Genomic DNA, 18,401 nt, shown 5'->3' with positions numbered 1-18,401 from the left:
AAACAAAAACATACTTTTTTTTAAAGTTCCTAATTGAGAAGAACTGCAAAGTGTTTCAGGATCAATAACAGCAAAAGAAATTGAGTGACAAGACACCACATTGACTCAGTTCAAAATGTGAGGAGCTGGGACAAGCCGCAGAGCAGATGGTAGGCTGGCTGAAACAACAAAGTGAGAGGGCGTCAATGGTTAAAGTAGTTACTGAAACGGATTACAAGTAGGAAACTATCTTTTACAGGGACCAAAGAATGAGAAGTGAAATTTTAAAATTTGCAGGCGATGTGGAGCTGCATTTTTTTTTCCGATTTGTGGGATGTGAGCTTTGCTGGCTGGCCCAGCACTTATTGCACATCCAAAAATGTCTGTGAGCTGAGTGGCTTCTTGGGTTATTTCAAATGTCTGCTCCATAACTCTGGGTCTGGAGTCACATGTCGGCCAGACCAGGTAAGGACAGCAGATTTCCTTCCGTAAAGTACGTTAGTGAATCAGGTGGGTTTTTACCGACAATTAGCTATGATATGTGGTCGCCATTAGACTAGCTTTTGATTCCAGATTTGTATTAAATTTATATTCCAGCACCTGCTGTTGTGGGATTTTGGGGTCGGTTAGCTCAGTTGGTTGTGATGCAGCATGAGTTTAGTTCCCGCACCAGCTGAGGTTACCATAAATGGCTCTCCTCTTGCCTGAGGCATGGTGACCCTCAGATTAAACCATTATCAAGCATCTATCTCTAACTACAGAGTAGCTGTGTGATTCGGTAGGATTACGGTAACTTCACCTTTTATTGTGGGATTCTAACTCATTTTCCCAGAACAGTAGCTTGGGGTTCTGAATTACTCGTCCAGTGACATTACCACTACTTCTGTGTGACTGTGACAAAATACAGGAGAACATTACATTATGGGATGTTCTTGTTATTAGCAAATGAATTTAAATATAGGCAAGTACAAGGGTTAAACTTTGCTGGGTGAATAAGATCATATGGATCTTGGAAAGTCAGCATCAAGGTGTAATGGATCTAGGATTACAGACAAACAAATCAGTATTTGTAGTCAGCATCTGCAGTCCTTGTTTTTACCTAGTCAGGCTAATAAGCTTTATTTAAAAAAATGTAAACTAAAAACTGTTTCCTTCCTGCAGGGAAACAGAAAACGCATTGAGCTCTGCTTAGAGCATACTTGGGGTACTCTGAACAACCTGTCCTCTGTTGTTAGAATAAATGCAAAAATGATACCAGAAGTGAGAGACTGTTACCTTTGGAAAAGATTAAGCAGACTGGAGCTCTTAGAAATAAGACTGAAATGTGACAAAAAGCCTCAAGGGTATCAAAGGATTGATGTAAAGATGGTTCCCCTTGCAGTGAAGGCCATGCTTTGGGACCATAAATGTAAGGTAGTCTGTAATAAATCCAATAGGCCAATGAATGGGAGCCTCTTTACCCAGGCGATAGTTGAAACATGGAACTCGCTGCCACAAGGGTAGTTGAGGTGAACAGTATTGGATGTGTTCCAGGGAAGCTGGATAAACAAATGAAGGATAAAGGAATGGAAGGACACAATGGTGTTGGAAAGGATCTGCAGAATTTGTGCCACAAACATGTGCCTTGCTATCTAACCCCCTCTGTGTTTAGCACTCTGTGTCTCCAATCACAATCAGTTTATTCTTAGCCTGCTTCATTGGCAGGGTGTGAAGTCTGGCTCTGCTCTTTGTTAATATAAAAGTCTGATTGTTTCAGCTGGTCACTGTGTAGTTTCTAAACTCACTTGCATAATAAGATCACAACAAACACATGCAGCTGGCCTGGAAATGATTTTACTTTGAAACAGATATTCATTATATCTTCCCTTTTAATCATCAAATGCTTGAGATGTTGGGGACATGTAAACAGGCAGTCAGGCAATTAGTAAAGTGCCAATTTTTTTTTGAATTGAGAAAATATTGTAATGTTCAACTGCACCCACCCCCACAGTGATCTTTCTCTTTTTTTTAAAGGATGTTGATTGTCACTGGGTGCTTCAGCCTTCTGCTATCTTAACCTTGTAAACCTTGACAGTGATCCTGGGCAGGCTGGTTAACTGTTGGTTGCATGATGCTCAAAAACAGACTTTGTACTGATGCTGGTAATTGGGGGACAGGAAGTCGGGGTTTGCTGGACCACCATCAGGAGTGGGATCCTGAGCTACTTTTGTGTTTCCAATACTTGCTCGTCCCTGGCCTTGCACACAATTACAAATGGGAGAAATTAATGACCCGTATCAGGCATTGGCATGGAGTCTGTCTGTCAAGAACCAATTCTGCTCCCATATAGTGTTCCCATTTGACCCTTTTATGGCACCTCAAATTCAAACACAAAATCCAGCTGATTGGGCTCCCACTTAGATGGAGTTGTCAAACTGAGGAACTGTTGCTGTCTTGCAGATGCTGTTTTGCAGAAGGTATTGAGGAATTCACCACATTTTACTGGCTGGTATTTATCCCTCCATCAACATCACAAAGAAACAAGGCTGCAATAGAGTTAAGGTCTGGTTATGTCCCTACCTTGAGCCAGGAGCCTAGGTTCAAGTCGCACCTACAGTGGTGTGTAGTACTATCTCTGAATAGATTAATTAGGAAATGTCCTGAAAGGTCTGCTCTAAAAGCTCTTATGGTACAGTGGTGGTATGCTTATCTCTGAGCCAGGGACTCAGGTTCAAGTCCCACCTGTTCCAGGGGTGAGTATTATCGTCTCTAAATAGGTTGATTAGAAAGTTCTGCTGTCTGCATTTTGCAAGAAAATCCATAGAGAGCGTATTGTTTTCTTTAGAGAATTTAAGTTCTCAATCATCTTTACACGATTTGAGTTTCTTAAAGCAGGGACAAGAACAGAGGTTCCTGGAAAAGCTGAGTGGTCCTGGCAGCATCTGTGAAGGGGAATCAAAGTTAACATTTTGGGTCTGGTGATCCTTCCTCTGCTGCCAGACCTCTTGAGCTTTTCCAGAAACCTCTATTTTTGTTTTTGTTTCTGATTTACAGCATTCACTGTTCTTTTGGTTTTCATAAAGCAGGGCATTGGCTTATCCTCAACTTGTGTAATTCTTTTATTCTTTTTATAGAATAGTGTATTTCCTCTTTGATTCCTATACTATTGAGTACTTAATTGACCTTGGGGTGCTTTGCAAAGTCCCGAGGCTTTGAAGGGCACTATATAAACGGAGCATGTGGTTTTCCAGGTGAACCCTCTGTCTCTGACCCTGGACTGCCAATTCAAGCTGAGGGACCTGATGCCAGAAGTGTGACTGCTGCCAATGAAAGCGTGGATGGGAGTACTCCATGGTATCTCCGTGTACAGGAATTAGCCCATGACAGTCTTGTGGCTGCAACCAGAGCAGAACTGGTGAAGGATTCCAAAGGTACTGACAGCTTTCTGTCCTTTTTTGTTTTTCGATGTATGCAAGTTCTTAAACGCTTCCTGCAGTGCAGTTGGCTGCCCCAAGAATTGTACCTTGTGAGCACCATGCTTGCATTTTCAAACTGCATCATGAGCAAAACGGAAAGTTTAATTTCCTGTCCTCTCTTGTTCAGCTCCTGTTTCTGCCATCATTCTGATCTTTTCACCTCTTTATCCTGAAGATGCTGACCGGCTGCAGTGGTGGGTTACTCCCAAGTATCCTCTCTGAATGGGGTGGCAGCCCTTGGTGTCTGGAGCCGGGAGGATATCGCTGCTGTGGCCTGCCCCTTGGTTGCTCACTGTCGGTGGGCTCACCTCCTCTCCCCACCGCCCCCCTTGTACTTCTGGGAGGATCACCTCAATTTTATTTTTCAATGGCATGACTTTTGTTACTCTTAAATGCACGGGAACAAAAATTGCTAGAGAAACTCAGCAGGTCTGGCAGCATCTGGGGAGAGAAAACAGAGGTAACGTTTTGAGACCAGTGACCTCCTGTTTTATTTTACCTTTGTTTCTCTTCTCTGACTCTTCTGAATTCCCCCCTCCCACAATAACCTCTCCCCAAAAATAGTATGGAAAGCAAAAGGGAAGAACTTGCATCTCTATCCCACTTTTGCCACCTCTGAACATCCCAACTTGCTTGACAACCAAGGAATTTCCTGTATTTCCCTACTCCTCACAAGCTGGTCCAGAGGCATTGGAACAAATTGTTGTGACATTCCCTGATCTTCCCTTCTTCAAAGATTTGGAATAGGAACCACTCCTGCAAAGGAGGGCGAGAAGTAGATTGGCCATATTCCATAGTATGGACTGGACTAGTGAAAATAGACAGAAATGGGTATCTCACAAACCCCAAGGACCCATTTGTTTTGAAGAAGTGTAGCAACACTTGTTCCTCCCAAGGACGATCCAGATGCCGGAGTAAATAAACACATCTCATTACTAACCGTGATGAGGCATGGTGGCTCAACGGTTAGCAATACTTCCTCACAGTGCCAGGAACTCCGGTTCGATTCCAGCCTTGGGGAACTGCCCATGTGGGCATTGCATGTTCTCCCCCTCCCTGTTTGTGTGGATTTCCACCAGATGCTTTGGTTTCCTCTCAGTTCAAAGACATGCAGGTTGAGTGGAATGGCCATGCTCATTTGTCCAGGGGTGTGCAGGCTAGCTGTGGTAAAAATACTATGCACAGTTACAAGGATGGGATGCTCTTTGGAGGGTTGGTGCAGACTTGGGCTGTATGGTCTCATTGTGCATTGTAGAGATTCTACATTGAATTAAGTTAATGAGTGGTACAGTGGCTCAGTGATTAGCACTGCTGCCTCACAGCGCCAGGGGCCCGGCTTCAATTCCCACCTCGGGCAACTGTCTGTGTGGAGTTTGTACATTCTCCCGTATTTGCATGAATTTCCTCTGGGTGTTCCAGTTTCCTCCCACAGTCCAAAGGTGCAGGTCAGGTGAATTGGCCATGCTAAATTGCCCATAGTGTTAGGTGTTAGGTTAGATTCCTGAAGAATGGCTCATGCCCGAAATGTCGATTCTCCTGCTCCTTGGATGCTGCCTGACCTGCTGCGCTTTTCGAGCAACACATTTTTCAGCTCTGATCTCCAGCATCTGCAGTCCTCACTTTCTCCCATAGTGTTAGGTGCCTTAGTCAGGAGTCTGGGTGGGTTGCTCTTCGGAGGATCGGTGTGGACTTGTTGGGCTGAACGGCTGTTTCCATACTGTAGGGGAATCTAATCTAATCTAATTACTTGACATCTTTAAGGCCCACCCCTAGACTGTTTTCTGTCCATATAATTGTATTATCAAATCTGTTTGGACATGTCTGGTTTAACCAGTGCCATCCGTATAAATGTTTGAAGATGGTGGCATCTGTTGTTAATTTGTGCCGACACAACTGCAATAGAAGAAGAAGCAGAAATTGTATTTCCGACAGGTAGTGACCAGTTAAAATCTGCTTGCTGGCTGAGCACCGATTTTTCTCAGCTGCCGTTGTGATGTGTGATTTTCGCTTTCAGGAGAGCCCACCAACGACAGTAAAGCATCCAGCTGTAAGGAAGATTTAACTCCTGAGCTGCAGCATACCACTCCACGAAGTGAGAAGACCTTAAAGTGCTGTTATGACGGATGTAGCAGGACCTTCCTCTGGCATGCGCACCTGAAATATCACCTGAAAACACACAAGTGAGTTCAAAACCATATTTCATAACCACATGCCTGCACTCTGTATTTGGTTGGCAGTGGGGCGAAATGTTTTTCATTTTCGGGATTGCTTGATACTGAGGCAGATCTAAAGATGCAAGTGCAAAACCAAACTGTCTGTGACACAGAAATTTGCAAACTAAGTTATACAGCATGGAAACGAATCCTTTTATCCAAATCGTCCACACTGACCATGTTCCCGAACTAAACTAGTGTCACCTGCCTGCACTTGGCCCATATCCCTCCAAACCTTTCCTATTTATGAAGCTATTCAAATGTTTTTTAAACATTGTAGCTGTACCTGTGTCCATCACTTCCTCTGGCCATTGATTCCACACAAAAACCACCCTGTGTGTGTAAAAAAAAATAAAAAAGTTGCCTCTCATGTCCTTTTTAGAGCTTTCTCCCCTCCCCTTAAAAATATTCCCGATGAAGGACTCTGGCCCGAAACGTCGAATTTCCTGTTCCTTGGATGCTGCCTGACCTGCTGTGCTTTAACCAGCAACACATTTTCAGCTCTGATCTCCAGCATCTGCAGACCTCACTTTTTACTTAAAAATATCCCCCCCCCCTTTAAAGCTCCCTCACTGTAAAGAAAAGACCCTTTATATTTCATCTTGTCTGTGTCCGTCATGATTTTGTAAATCTCAATAAGGTCACCCCTCAACCTCCTACACTCCAGTGAAAAATGTCCTAGTCTTTCCAGTTGATACCTCAGCGCTTCCATTCTTGGCGACATCCTGGTAAATCCTTTCTGAACTTTCTCCAGCTTAATATTATCCTTCCTGTAACAGGTGACCAGAACTGCATGCAGTACTTCAGAAGAGGCCTCACCAGTATCCTGTATAACCTCAACATGTTACCCCAACTCTTATACTCAATGGTCTGTGCAATGAAGGCAAACTTGCTAAATGCCTTCTTTATCACCCTATCTACCTGTGAGGCAAATTTTAAAGAATTATGCACCTGAACCCCTCGGTGTCTCTGCCCTACAACACTCCAGAGGTCGGTCTTGCCATTAATTGTATAAGTCCTGCCCTTGTTTGTTTTACCAAAATGCAATACTTCACATTTAGAGTCATAGAGATGTACAGCACGGAAACAGACCCTTCGGTCTAACCCATCCATGCCAACCAGATATCCCAACCCAATCTAGTCCCACCTGCCAGGACCCAGCCCATATCCTTCCAAACCCTTCCTATTCATATACCCATCCAAATGCCTTTTAAATGTTGCAGTTTGACCAAATGAAACTGCATCTGCCAATCCTTTGCCCATTGACCGAATTGATCAAGATCTCTTTGTAATCTTAGACAGCGTTCTTCACTGTCCACTGTACCACCAATTTTGGTGTCACCTGCAAACTTGCTAACCATACTTCCTATATTCCCCTCTAAATCATTTGTGTAAATGATCTAGTACTGATCCCTGTGGAACACTCCTGGTCACAGGACTCCAGTCTGAAAAACAATCCTCCATCATTGTCTGTCTCCTACTTGAAAGCCAATTTTGTATTCAATTGGTAAACTCAGCGTGAATCCCATAACTTTATTAATTAGTGTGCCGTGCAAAACCTTGTCAAAGGCTTTAAGTCCAAATAAACAATGTCTGCCGCTCTGCCCTCATCAATCTTTTTGGTAATTCATTAAAACCATGCTAACTCTCCCAAATCATACCATGCCTCTCCAAATGCATATAAATCCTATCTTTCAGAATCACCTTCAACAATTTAACCACCACCGATGTCAGACTCACAGGTCTATGGTTTCTAGGCTTCTCCTTGCAGCCTTTCTTAAACAGTGGCACAACATTAACCACCCTCCAGTCCTCCGATACTTCACTTGTGTTTATAGATGATATAAATATTTCTGTCGGGGTCCTGCAATTTCCTCCCTAACTTCTCATGATGTCCTGGAATACACTTGATCAGGTCCTGGAGATTCATCTACTTTTATGTTTTCTAAGACCTTCAGCACTTCTCTTCTGTAATGTGAACTGTTTTCAAAATATTAATATTTATTTCCTTGAGTTATCCATCTTTTGTTTCATTCTCAACAGTAAAACTGATATGAAATATTCGTTTACTGTCTCTCCTATGTCCTGCAATTCAACTCAAAGATGACCTCATTAATCTTTAAGGGTTCTACTCTCTCTCTAGTTGCTCTCACCCTCTTAATGTATTTGCAGAATCTTCAAAGATTATCTTTGAACTTACCTGCCAAGGCTATCTCACATCCCCTCTTTGCCTACCTTCTTAGGAATGCCCTGCACTGTTTATATTCTTCAAGAGATTGAGTTGATTCCAGTTGTCAATATCAATTTTTTTTCCCTTCTTGACTAGAACTTCAATAGCTTTATTCATCCATTGTTCCCTAATCTTATCAGTCTTGCCTTTCACTCGAACAGGAACATAATGATTCTGAACTCTTGTTATCACATTTTTGAAGGTCTCCCACTTGTCATTCCAGTGAAGGAAATTAAAGGACCAAAAGGTAACCAAAAATAATTCAAGGTCCCCGCCTTCATTCACTCTCCCACCCCCTCTCTCATTCGCCCTTCCACCGCCTCCAAATCTAACATTCTCTTCCCATTGTGTTATGTTGAAGCAAATTTAAAGCCAGGAAGATTGGGCTCTTCCAGTTCCATTGCGTTTCCAACTTTTTCATACAGTTTAAAGAAATAGACTGTACACATATACCAAGACAAGCTAGTTTACAGACATTTTTTTATAAAGAAAAGGCCTATGAGTAAAAACAGAATGTCACAAAGCTAGTCCCTTTTTTCTAAAAGCTGTTCCTTTTCTGAAGGATACTGTCTCTGATTTTTTTTCAGAGGCGTCATAAAACCCTCCTGGCTCCGAGGTGGCTAGTTTGGTATAGAGATGAAAAAGGAGTTTGAGAGGCCTTTTGTTTATATGTAAACAAATGAGACTTCAGGCCAAAGTGGTCATATTTTAGAAGTGACCTGTATAATGAAAGGGGAGTGGTCAGCTCTCTAGCTGAGAGATCAGTCCAGAACTAGTTAGGAGTTCAGCTGTATGGAAACAGGATGCCAAACTCTCTTCTGCCCTTCTAATTTTGGCCTGTAAGCATTTATTACATTTTTACTGAGTTTCAGGGGGTTTGTTTATTGGGACTCTTGTATATATTCGGAGCAGTATAATTAAGTCTAGTTTGAATAGACTGTGTTCTTTGTTCTGTTCTTTGCGTTTCATTGTGTAGTTTTGTGAATAATGTCTTGCCTGTTTTAAAACCTGGTGGTCAACCTAGCTAACTTACTCTGGGTAACTTTCACTGTACACTTAGCAAAACAAATTGTGAAGTTATGGTCTGGGCTGCCTGTTTAAAAGTGTTTTGAGTGGTCTGGCCTAGTCCATAACAAGAGACTAAATTCTGCCCTCCCACCCCCACAATATATTTTACCCTCTACCACCGATCTCTTACTTTACACTTTTACCGCTAAACTAATTTAATGATCAGGTGCAAAGTAGAAGGATAGCCACTGGAAAGGTTTTGACTTATTCATATTTATTTCGTTATTGCTGCCACAGCTGTGGTATGTGAATTTGAACCCCAGGCCCACCAGGGCGGCTTCAGAAAGAAAACAAGATAATTTCTCTAAAATAGTTTGAAGTTTGTATAGTAAATAAATAAAATAAACTGGAGGCCATGGGAGAATGTAAGGAATTGGAGCAGGATGTGGTTATTCAGCTTTTTGAGCCTACTCCGCCATTCTGTGAAATTATGGTTGATCTGGTTCAATGGCATTGTCCAGCACTATCCCCATTTCCTTGGATAATTTTAATATGTAGGAAGTGAACAATATCTCCTGCTTCCCACACTTTGCTTTTGCACTGAGGTCTCGTTTTTCCCCACTTCCTGACCACCACGTCTTGTCTCTCTACTCTCCCCTCTCCCTCGCCTTCTCTCTCATTCCCGTGTTTTCTCTCTCTTCACCACCCCCCCCCCCCGCCCCCCACTTCCTTGCTCCCTACTCCACAACTGCATTTCCTTCCACCTGGTAAATCCTCCTTTTCTAAAAGGAATGATCGCTCCTTCACTTGCCCGAAGGAAGGATGTGGGAAGAGTTTCTATGTGCTCCAGAGGTTAAAGGTCCACATGAGGACACACAACGGAGAGAAGCCGTACATCTGCCCCGAAGCTGACTGTGCGAAGAAGTTTACAACAGCTGGCAACTTGAAGAACCACATGCGAATTCACACTGGTACAGACTGGCATTAGCGCGTGATGTCACTTTTTTAAATGATTCCCAGCAAAATTGAGTTTCCATTCGGGTTTTATGATGGCACATGTCTCTGTGAGAGTGGTTGTTCACCAACTCTGTCTGAGTTGTTGATGGCGTCCCTGAGAGCCAACTTGTACTTTCAGTTCAAGCTTTGTTTTAATAAAAACAAAACATAGTTTGAGATTGTAGAAGTTTGTCCTGTGGGAATGCAAGGGAATTTGGAGAATAGTCAACATGAAAAGAACACAAAACGTTTCTGGGACGTCATTCACCGCTCTTTGGGAGAACATAACCTTTATCCCACTCTGTGTGGCAAACACAATCTGGGCCAAGGTTTATAAAGATGAGTTTCAGATTCGGTTACATGTAATGCACAATTGTAATGGGGGAAGATGGTGGCATAGCCACGGGATGTGGGTTCAAACCTCACTGTTGTGTATCTGTAAAAAATTCCTTACTGTCCTGTTCTGACACCATCATCTTGATAAATGATCATCTCTCTACCTTAATTAGTTTGTACAGTTTTGGATTACTTATTACTTTCATCAGACCCTCGGCATGTGACTCTTCTACCTATCCTGTTATTCCAGTCATTTAGTTTATCTCCAGCACCACCTTATTTTAAGTTTCTTGTAATTATCTCTCTGCCTCATTTTATTAGATTACAGGTCATCCCTTCACTTGTTATTCAGCTGTTGACACTTTACTCGCACTGTCTAACACTATTGGCCATGTGCAGAGATGTATTATTTGACACTCCACTCACACCAGTTGTATGATCTTTTGATCGCTGCCCTCGATCTCACTGCCTATAAATTCTGTGTCTGTTTGCTCTTCTATCTCACTTCACCTGACGAAGGGGCTGTGCTCCGAAAGCTTGTGATTTCAAATAAACTTGTTGGACTATAACCTGGTGTCATGTGACATCAACCTTATTTCTCACTGTCTCTCCATTTTGAGGTTTGAATATTGTCACAATGAGAATTGAGAGAGTAGAGGGTAGCTGTGCAAGTAGGGGCCTGTTAGATCTACTTAAATTTGGTCAGAGCTCCTCGATGTCCATTGCCGCTTCTGAGCTCAGAGACCCCAACATTTCAGCTCTTGACCACCGCTTTTTGGAAGCCCAGGGTTACTTTTGTTTTTGAACAATTTTCAGCCAAAGTGAAGGCAGGAGAACTTGCTTTCCTCCCCACCCTGTTACTTTGTAGACACCACTAATGTGTTTTCCTTTTCGGGGAGCCGTGGTAATTTGCTGCTGTGTTTCCCTTTCCGTTAGGAGAGAAACCATTCATTTGTGAAGCAGGAAGCTGCGGACGTTGTTTTACAGAATATTCCAGTCTTCGTAAACACATGGTCGTACACTCAGGTACTGGGCTCTTGCATTTGCTGTGAGAAGGGCAGGTGTGGTGTTAGGGCCATATGAAGCTGAATAGGGTGTGGAGCCATTTCACTTCCTGAGTGGAATTTGTGAAGAATGGCCTATTCCAGGGCAATGTTTTACGTGGTTTAGTTTCCATCTTCTTAGGTCCGGCTCTCCTCTGCATTATCTTGTGTTGCTGCTACTTGTTCTGCAGTCTCTCTATTATTTTGCCTCTCAGAATCACAAGATTGTTGCTGATGAAGACTCCCGCTTGGTCCTATCTCAGTGCTTTGGACTGGCTGTGGTTTCCTCCTATTCACCGGGGAGAAGACCGAAGCTGCTCCACTGCCAAATGTTCCCTCGCTTCAGTTCCATTTCCCTTTATGCTCACTGTCTCTGAACTTGAGCTGAGTATAGGCATTCAGTTACACCCTATGACTTCTATCAGGGAGACTGTCTACTTGCACTGACGTTAAATTTGCTGCTGTCGTCTCTACCTTGTCCTCATCTGCTGCTGAAACTTTTATCTGTGCTTTCAATACCCTCGTACTCGACCGTGCCCCACCCTCACACACTAAGCTTCACCTGCTCCTCAGAGTCGCTCTTGTCCATGTCCTAAGCCGCACCAAATTCTATCTGGACTTGTGATTGTGTGTTATATAGAGGCGGCGGTGCAGGTGAGAGTGTGGAGAGGCAGGGGTTAAGGGAAAAGTAGATCACATTAGAAAGATTGGATTGGACCCAATCAAACCTCTGCTGGCATTATAAAAGCACAGAGCACTGATAAAACTCAGAAGGTCGGCAGCATCTGTTTGCTATTTAAAAGTAAAGTCATATTAGACTCTGAACGAGGCAAGATTTAATCAGAAGCAAAACAAATTGCTGGAAAAACTGAGCAGGTCTAGCAGCACAGAGTCAAAGAGATGTATAGCATGGAAACAGTCCATGCCAACCAGATATCCCAACCCAATCTAGTCCCACCTGCCAGCACCCGGCCCATATCCCTCCAAACCCTTCCTATTCATATACCCATCTACATGCCTCTTAAATATTGCAATTGTACCAGCCTCCACCACGTCCTCTGGCAGCTCATTCCATACAAGTACCACCCTCTGTGTGAAAAAGTTGCCCCTTGGGTCTCTTTTATATCTTTCCCCTCTCACTCTAAACCTATGCCCTCTAGTTCTGGACTCCCCGACCCCAGGGAAAAGACTTTTTCTATTTATCCTATCCATGTCCCTCATAATTTTGTAAACCTCTATAAGGTCACCCCTCAGCCTCCGACGCTCCAGGGAAAACAGCCCCAGCCTGTTCAGCCTCTCCTTATAGGTCGAATCCTCCAACCCAGGCAACATCCTTGTAAATCTTTTCTCAATCCTTTCAAATTTCACAACATCCTTCCAATAGGAAGGAGACCAGATTTGCATGTAATATTCAAATAGTGGCCTAACCAATGTCCTGTACAACTGCAACATGACCTCCCAACTCCTGTACTCAATATTCTGACCAATAAAGGAAAGCATACCAAACGCCTTCCTCACTGTCCTATCTACCTGCAACTCCACTTTCAAGGAGCTATGAGCCTGCACTCCAAGGTCTCTTTGTTCAGCAACACTGCCTAGGACCTTACCATTAAGTGTATAAGTCCTGCTAAGATTTGCTTTCCCAAAATGCAGCACCTCGCATTTACCTGAATTAAACTCGATCTGCCACTTCTCAGCCCATTGGTCCATCTGGTCCAGATCCTGTTGTAATCTGAGAGAACCCTCTTTGCTGTCCACTACACCTCCAATTTTGGTGTCATCTGCAAACTTACTAACTGTACCTCTTATGCTCGCATCCAAATCATCTATGTAAATGACAAAATGTAGAGGGCCCAGCACCGATCCTTGTGGCACTCCACTGGTCACAGGCCTCCAGTCTGAAAAACAACCCTCCACCACCATCCTCTGTCGTCTACCTTTGAGCCAGTTCTGTATCCAAATGTTCTCCCTGTATTCCATGAGATCTAACCTTGCTAATCAGTCTCCCATGGGGAACCTTGTCAAACGCCTTATTGAAGTCTATATAGATCACATCTACTGCTCTGCCCTCATCAATCCTCTTTGTTACTTCTTCAAAGAACTCAATCAAGTTTGTGAGACATGATTCCCCATGCACAAAGCCATGTTGACTATCCCGAATCAGCCCTTGCCTTTCCAAATACATGTACATCCTGTCCCTCAGGATTCCCTCCAACAACTTGCCCACTACTGAGGTCAGGCTCACTGATCTATAGTTCCCTGGCTTGTCTTTACCACCCTTAGATAGCTGAGATCTCCTTATAAATTTGTTTCTCAATTTCCCTTTGACTATTGGGGGGGTCTATAATCCCAGTAAGGTGATCATCCCTTTCTTATTTCTCCATTCCACCCAAATAACTTCCCTGGATGTATTTCCGTGATTATCCTCCCTCAGCACAGCTGTAATGCTATCCCTTATCAAAAATGCCACGCCCCCCCCCCCCCCAGCCTCCCTTTCTATCCTTCCTGTAGCATTTGTATCCTGGAACATTAAGCTGCCAGTCCTGCCCATCCCTGAGCCATGTTTCTGTAATTGCTATGATATCCCAGTCCCATGTTCCTAACCATGCCCTGAGTTCATCTGCCTTCCCTGTTAGGCCCCTTGCATTGAAATAAATGCAGTTTAATTTATTATTCCTACCTTGTCCCTGCCTGCCCTGACTGTTTGACTCACTTCTGTTCTCAACTGTTCCAGTCTCAGATTAATCTCTTTCCTCACTATCTCCCTGGGTCCCACATCCCCCACCTTACTAGTTTAAATCCTCCCAAGCAGTTCTAGCAAATTTCCCTGCCAGTATATTAGTCCCCTTCCAATTTAGGTGCAATCCGTCCTTCTTGTACAGGTCACTTCTACCCCAAAAGAGATTCCAATGATCCAAAAATGTGAATCCTTCTCCCATACACCAACTCCTCAGCCATGCATTCGTCTGCTCTATCCTCTTATTCCTGCCCTCACTAGCTCATAGCACTGGGAGTAATCCAGATATTACTACCCTTGAGGACCTCCTTTTTAAATTTCTGCCTAACTCTGTAATCTTCCTTCAGAGTCTCAACCTTTTCCTTTCCAATGTTGTTGGTTCCAATGTGGTCAATGACCTCCTGCTGGCCCCTCTCCCCCGTGAGAACATTCTGCACCCTCTCTGAGACATCCTTGATCCTGGCACCAGGGAAACAACACACCATTCTGCTTTTTCTCTGCTAGTCACATAGTCTGTACCTCGGACTACAGAATCCCATCTGTGGAAAGAAACCAGAGTTAACGTTTTGAGTCCGGTGACCTTTTGAAGGGTAATTTATTATGGATTTCTCTTCACAGACGTTGCTGCACCTACTGAGCTTTTCCAGCAATTTCTGCTTTTCTTCCTGATTTTACGGCATCTGCAGTTCTTTCGGTTTTTAAAATTTAATCAGAGGTGGTCAGCATGTCTTTGAAAGAGGGTATCATGTCTGACAAATCTGGTTGAAGTGTTTGAGGTGACCGAACATGTGGATGAAGATAGTGTAGTGGACGTCGTTTACGTAGAATTTAGCAAGACTATTAACAAGGTCCCACATTGGAAACTGATAAAGAAGATTAAAAGCACACAGGATCCAGAGTAACTTGGCAAGTTGGATCGCACATTGGCTTTGTGACAGGAGACAAGGGGGTAGTGGTAGAAAGCTGTTTGTATGACTGAAGCTTGGAATCCAGTGGTGCACGCGGGGATCCGTGCTGGGTCCATTACTGATTGTGATATGTATCTGTGTGTATGATTTAGATTAGTTAGATGCAATAATAAGAAAGTTGATAGTGAGGAAGAAGATCTTGGGTTACAGGACGATATAAACAGATTGGTCAGATTATCTTGTCAGTGACAGATGGAACTTAGCGATGATAAGTGTGAGGTGATGCATTTTGCAAGAAGGAACAAGTCTCTGGATTACTCCGTGCTTGAGATACTAGGCAGCTCAGGAATAAGGAGACCTTGGGGTGCTTGTCCACAAATTTCTGAAGATGGAAGGCAGGTTAATAAGGTGACTAAGAAGGCATACATTGCCTTTTCTCACTTGAGACATAGATTATAAGGGGGAGGAGGCTTTGTAGTAAGGTTATAATCAATAGGAGGAAGTATAGAGGGAGAAGGGGAACTCTCCTGCTCCTCAGACGCTGTGTGACTGGCTGTGCTTTTCCAGCGCTGCACTTTGACATAGATTATAAGAGCATGTTGGAAAAGTGCAGAACTTTGGATAAGCCACAGCTGGAGTACTGTGTGCAGTTATGGTCACCATACTATAGGAGGGATGCGATTGCCCTGTAGGAATGCTGAGGAGTTCGCCAGAATGCTGCCTGGGATGGAGCATTTCGGCTGTGAAGACAGGCTGGATAGGCTTGAGGGGGAGACTCAACAGAGGTGTACAAGAGGACTGGGTAGAAAGCAGCTGAAGGATAAGGGTTAGTTGAAAAGTCAATAATAAGGGGGCACATTTTTAAGGTGAAAGGCAGGAGGTTTAGAAGAGAGTTGAAATCACTTTTCACCCAGAGGGTGGTGGGGTTCTGGAATGCACGACCTGGGAGGGTAATTGATGTGGGGAAAAGGTACATGGATAAGTACTTGAAATGTCATAATATTCAAGGTTATGGACCAAGTACTGGAAAGTTGGACTAGTGTAGATTTAGCACAGTTTTGGCAGTGAAGACTTGTTGGGCCAAAGGGCATCTTATGTACTGTATGATTCCGGGAGTTCTCTCTATCTGTTTCTCAACAGATGCTGCCAAACCTACAGAGTTTTATCATTGCTTTGTTTTTGCTTCGTGTTTCCAGTGTCAGCAATATTTTGCTTTTTTATATTGGCATTAACCCCACTTGAACCTCCTCCCAACCCTCTTCATCCATATCTGGTTAGTCCTCTGTTCCTTTCTCTCTCGTAATCCCCACGCCTTTCCCATGTTTGCTCTCTGCCTGAACAACTCTCTGTGTGATAGTGAAGACCACAATTTTGACCACCTGGAGTAAAGTGCATAAAAATAATTTTGCACAGGGGACACCATTCTCATGGCTGTGAGAAAATAGCATTGAAACAAAAATGGATTATCTGAAGTGACATTTCATTGGATTACAGGTGAGAAGCCGTACCGCTGCAGCATTTGTAACAAGACTTTCTCTCAGAGTGGCAGCAGGAATGTCCACCTGCGGAAGTACCACAATGTGCTTGTGCCTGTCTCTGACCAGGAAGAAACCAGAGGTATGTGCTGGCGGTGGAAGGGGTGAGTGGATTTCATGAGGGCTCCCAATGTTGTGGAAGGAGCATTTTCCCAATTATTAAAACCAGTTGCATTCATGCATTCATAGAGTCTGTGCCTATGAAAATGTTGCTTTTCCCAGAGAATATGCTTTAGTGCCTCCCCACCACCCCTCTCAATGGAGAAGTGCAAGCCCTAACTGCATTACTGCGATATTTAATATATTCTTAGTTCACCACCTGTCTGTCACCTTGGTCAAAGATAAATTTGTGTGAAATTGTGCTGCTTGAGGAACAAGGTTGACCTGACGTAAGCTAATTTGACTATTAAACATTACCTTCAGCAGAGAGGAGACGGTATTTAATTCCATTAGTCACTACTCAATAAGGACCCTTGATCGTGGATAGTTGATGGAGCAGTTTTTAAAAAAAATTAATTCAAGGGATGTGGGCATCACTGATATACCAGCATTTATTGTGCTTGAGAAGGTGATGGTGAGCTGCTGTCTTGAACTGCTGCAGTCCATGTGCTGGAGGTACACCCACAGTGCTGTTAGGGGGTGAGTTCCAGGGTTTTGATCCAGCAACAGATGCAGAACAGTGATATAGTTCTGAGTCAGGCTGTTGTGTGACTAGGATGGGAATTTGCAGGAAGTGGCATCCACTGCATCTGCTCACCTTGTCTTTGTGGATGGTAGAGGTTGTAGATTTGGAAAGTGCTGTTGGAGGTGCCTTGATATGTTGCAATGAATCTTGTAGGTGGTACGCAGTGCTGCCACTGTGCAATACACTGCTTTGATTTTAAGTTTCTTGAGTGTGTTGTTGGAATTAGTCACCCAGAAGCCCTTTAGATGGTAAACAGGCTTTGGGGAGTCAGGAAGTGATTTGCTTGTTGCAGGATTCTAGCCTCTGATCTGCTCTTGCAGTTGGTGTTTCTATGGCTCGTCCATTTTCTAATTGATGATAACCCTTGGGATGTTAGTGGTGGGAGTTTCAGTGATGTCCAATGATACCACAGGTCAACACAAGGGGAGACACCACCCACTGTTCCCTTGATCAAAAAGATTAGTGTAGGCCAAAAGATCTGGAACATTTTCTGAAACAAAGGTGATTACTAAGAAAAAACGCAAATGAGGGACAAACTGGATCATGAGAGAAAACTTCTAAGTATGAAAAAGACTAAAATATTCTACAATTATGTAAAAAGGAATAAAAGACTGGAACATTAGACTTAATTACAAGGGGATTTGAGTCCATGAGTAATCCAACATCCAGGATAAAGCAGTTTGTTTGTTTGACAGCACATCCACAAGCTTCTACTCCCTCCAATGCCGGTGCTCAGTAGCAGCAGTGTGTACTATCTACGAGATGCACTGCAGAAATTCACCAAAGATCGTCAGACAGCACCTTCCAAACCCACAACTACTTCCATCTAGAAGGACAAGGGCAGCAGATAAAAGGGAACACTGCCACCTTCAAGTTCCCCTTCAAGCCACTCTCTATCCTGACCTAGAAATATACCACCATTCCTTCACTGTTGCTGACTCAGAGTCCCTGATGGCATTGTGGGTCAACCCACAGTGGATGGACTGTGATGGTTCGAGAGGCAGCTCATCATCACATGCTCATCAAGGGTAACTTGGGATGGGTAATAAATGTTGGCCAGCCAATGACACCCGTATCCTGTGAATGAATACATTTTTTTAAAAAGTGCTTCAATTGTACAGAAGCTTGTTTAGACTATACCTGGAATATTGTGTGCCTTATCTCAATAAAGATGTTGTTGCCTTGAGATAGAGTTGTAGCCAAGATAGCAGGAATATCTCATGAAGAGAGATTGGAAAAACTGGGCCCTTTATTCCTTAGAGTTTTGAAGAATGAC

General features: G+C 43.4%; 1 protein-coding gene across 1 annotated transcript in view; it reads left to right on the top strand.

Moving 5' to 3' along the window:
• Positions 1 to 18,401, top strand: part of LOC132817995 (zinc finger protein 410-like) — a 41,735-nt gene that overhangs the window by 16,606 nt on the left and 6,728 nt on the right. The window contains exons 5-9 of the mRNA XM_060828572.1: positions 3,210 to 3,389; positions 5,449 to 5,614; positions 9,675 to 9,856; positions 11,154 to 11,243; positions 16,400 to 16,522. Of these exons, the coding sequence (XP_060684555.1) occupies positions 3,210 to 3,389; positions 5,449 to 5,614; positions 9,675 to 9,856; positions 11,154 to 11,243; positions 16,400 to 16,522 (741 nt within the window). The remainder of the gene's footprint in view (positions 1 to 3,209; positions 3,390 to 5,448; positions 5,615 to 9,674; positions 9,857 to 11,153; positions 11,244 to 16,399; positions 16,523 to 18,401) is intronic.

This window comes from Hemiscyllium ocellatum, chromosome 8 (genome assembly GCF_020745735.1).
Source record: "Hemiscyllium ocellatum isolate sHemOce1 chromosome 8, sHemOce1.pat.X.cur, whole genome shotgun sequence".
In the NCBI taxonomy this organism is placed as follows: domain Eukaryota; kingdom Metazoa; phylum Chordata; class Chondrichthyes; order Orectolobiformes; family Hemiscylliidae; genus Hemiscyllium; species Hemiscyllium ocellatum.
The sequence above is the reverse complement of the archived record's forward strand: the minus strand, read 5'-3'. Positions and strand labels throughout refer to the sequence as shown.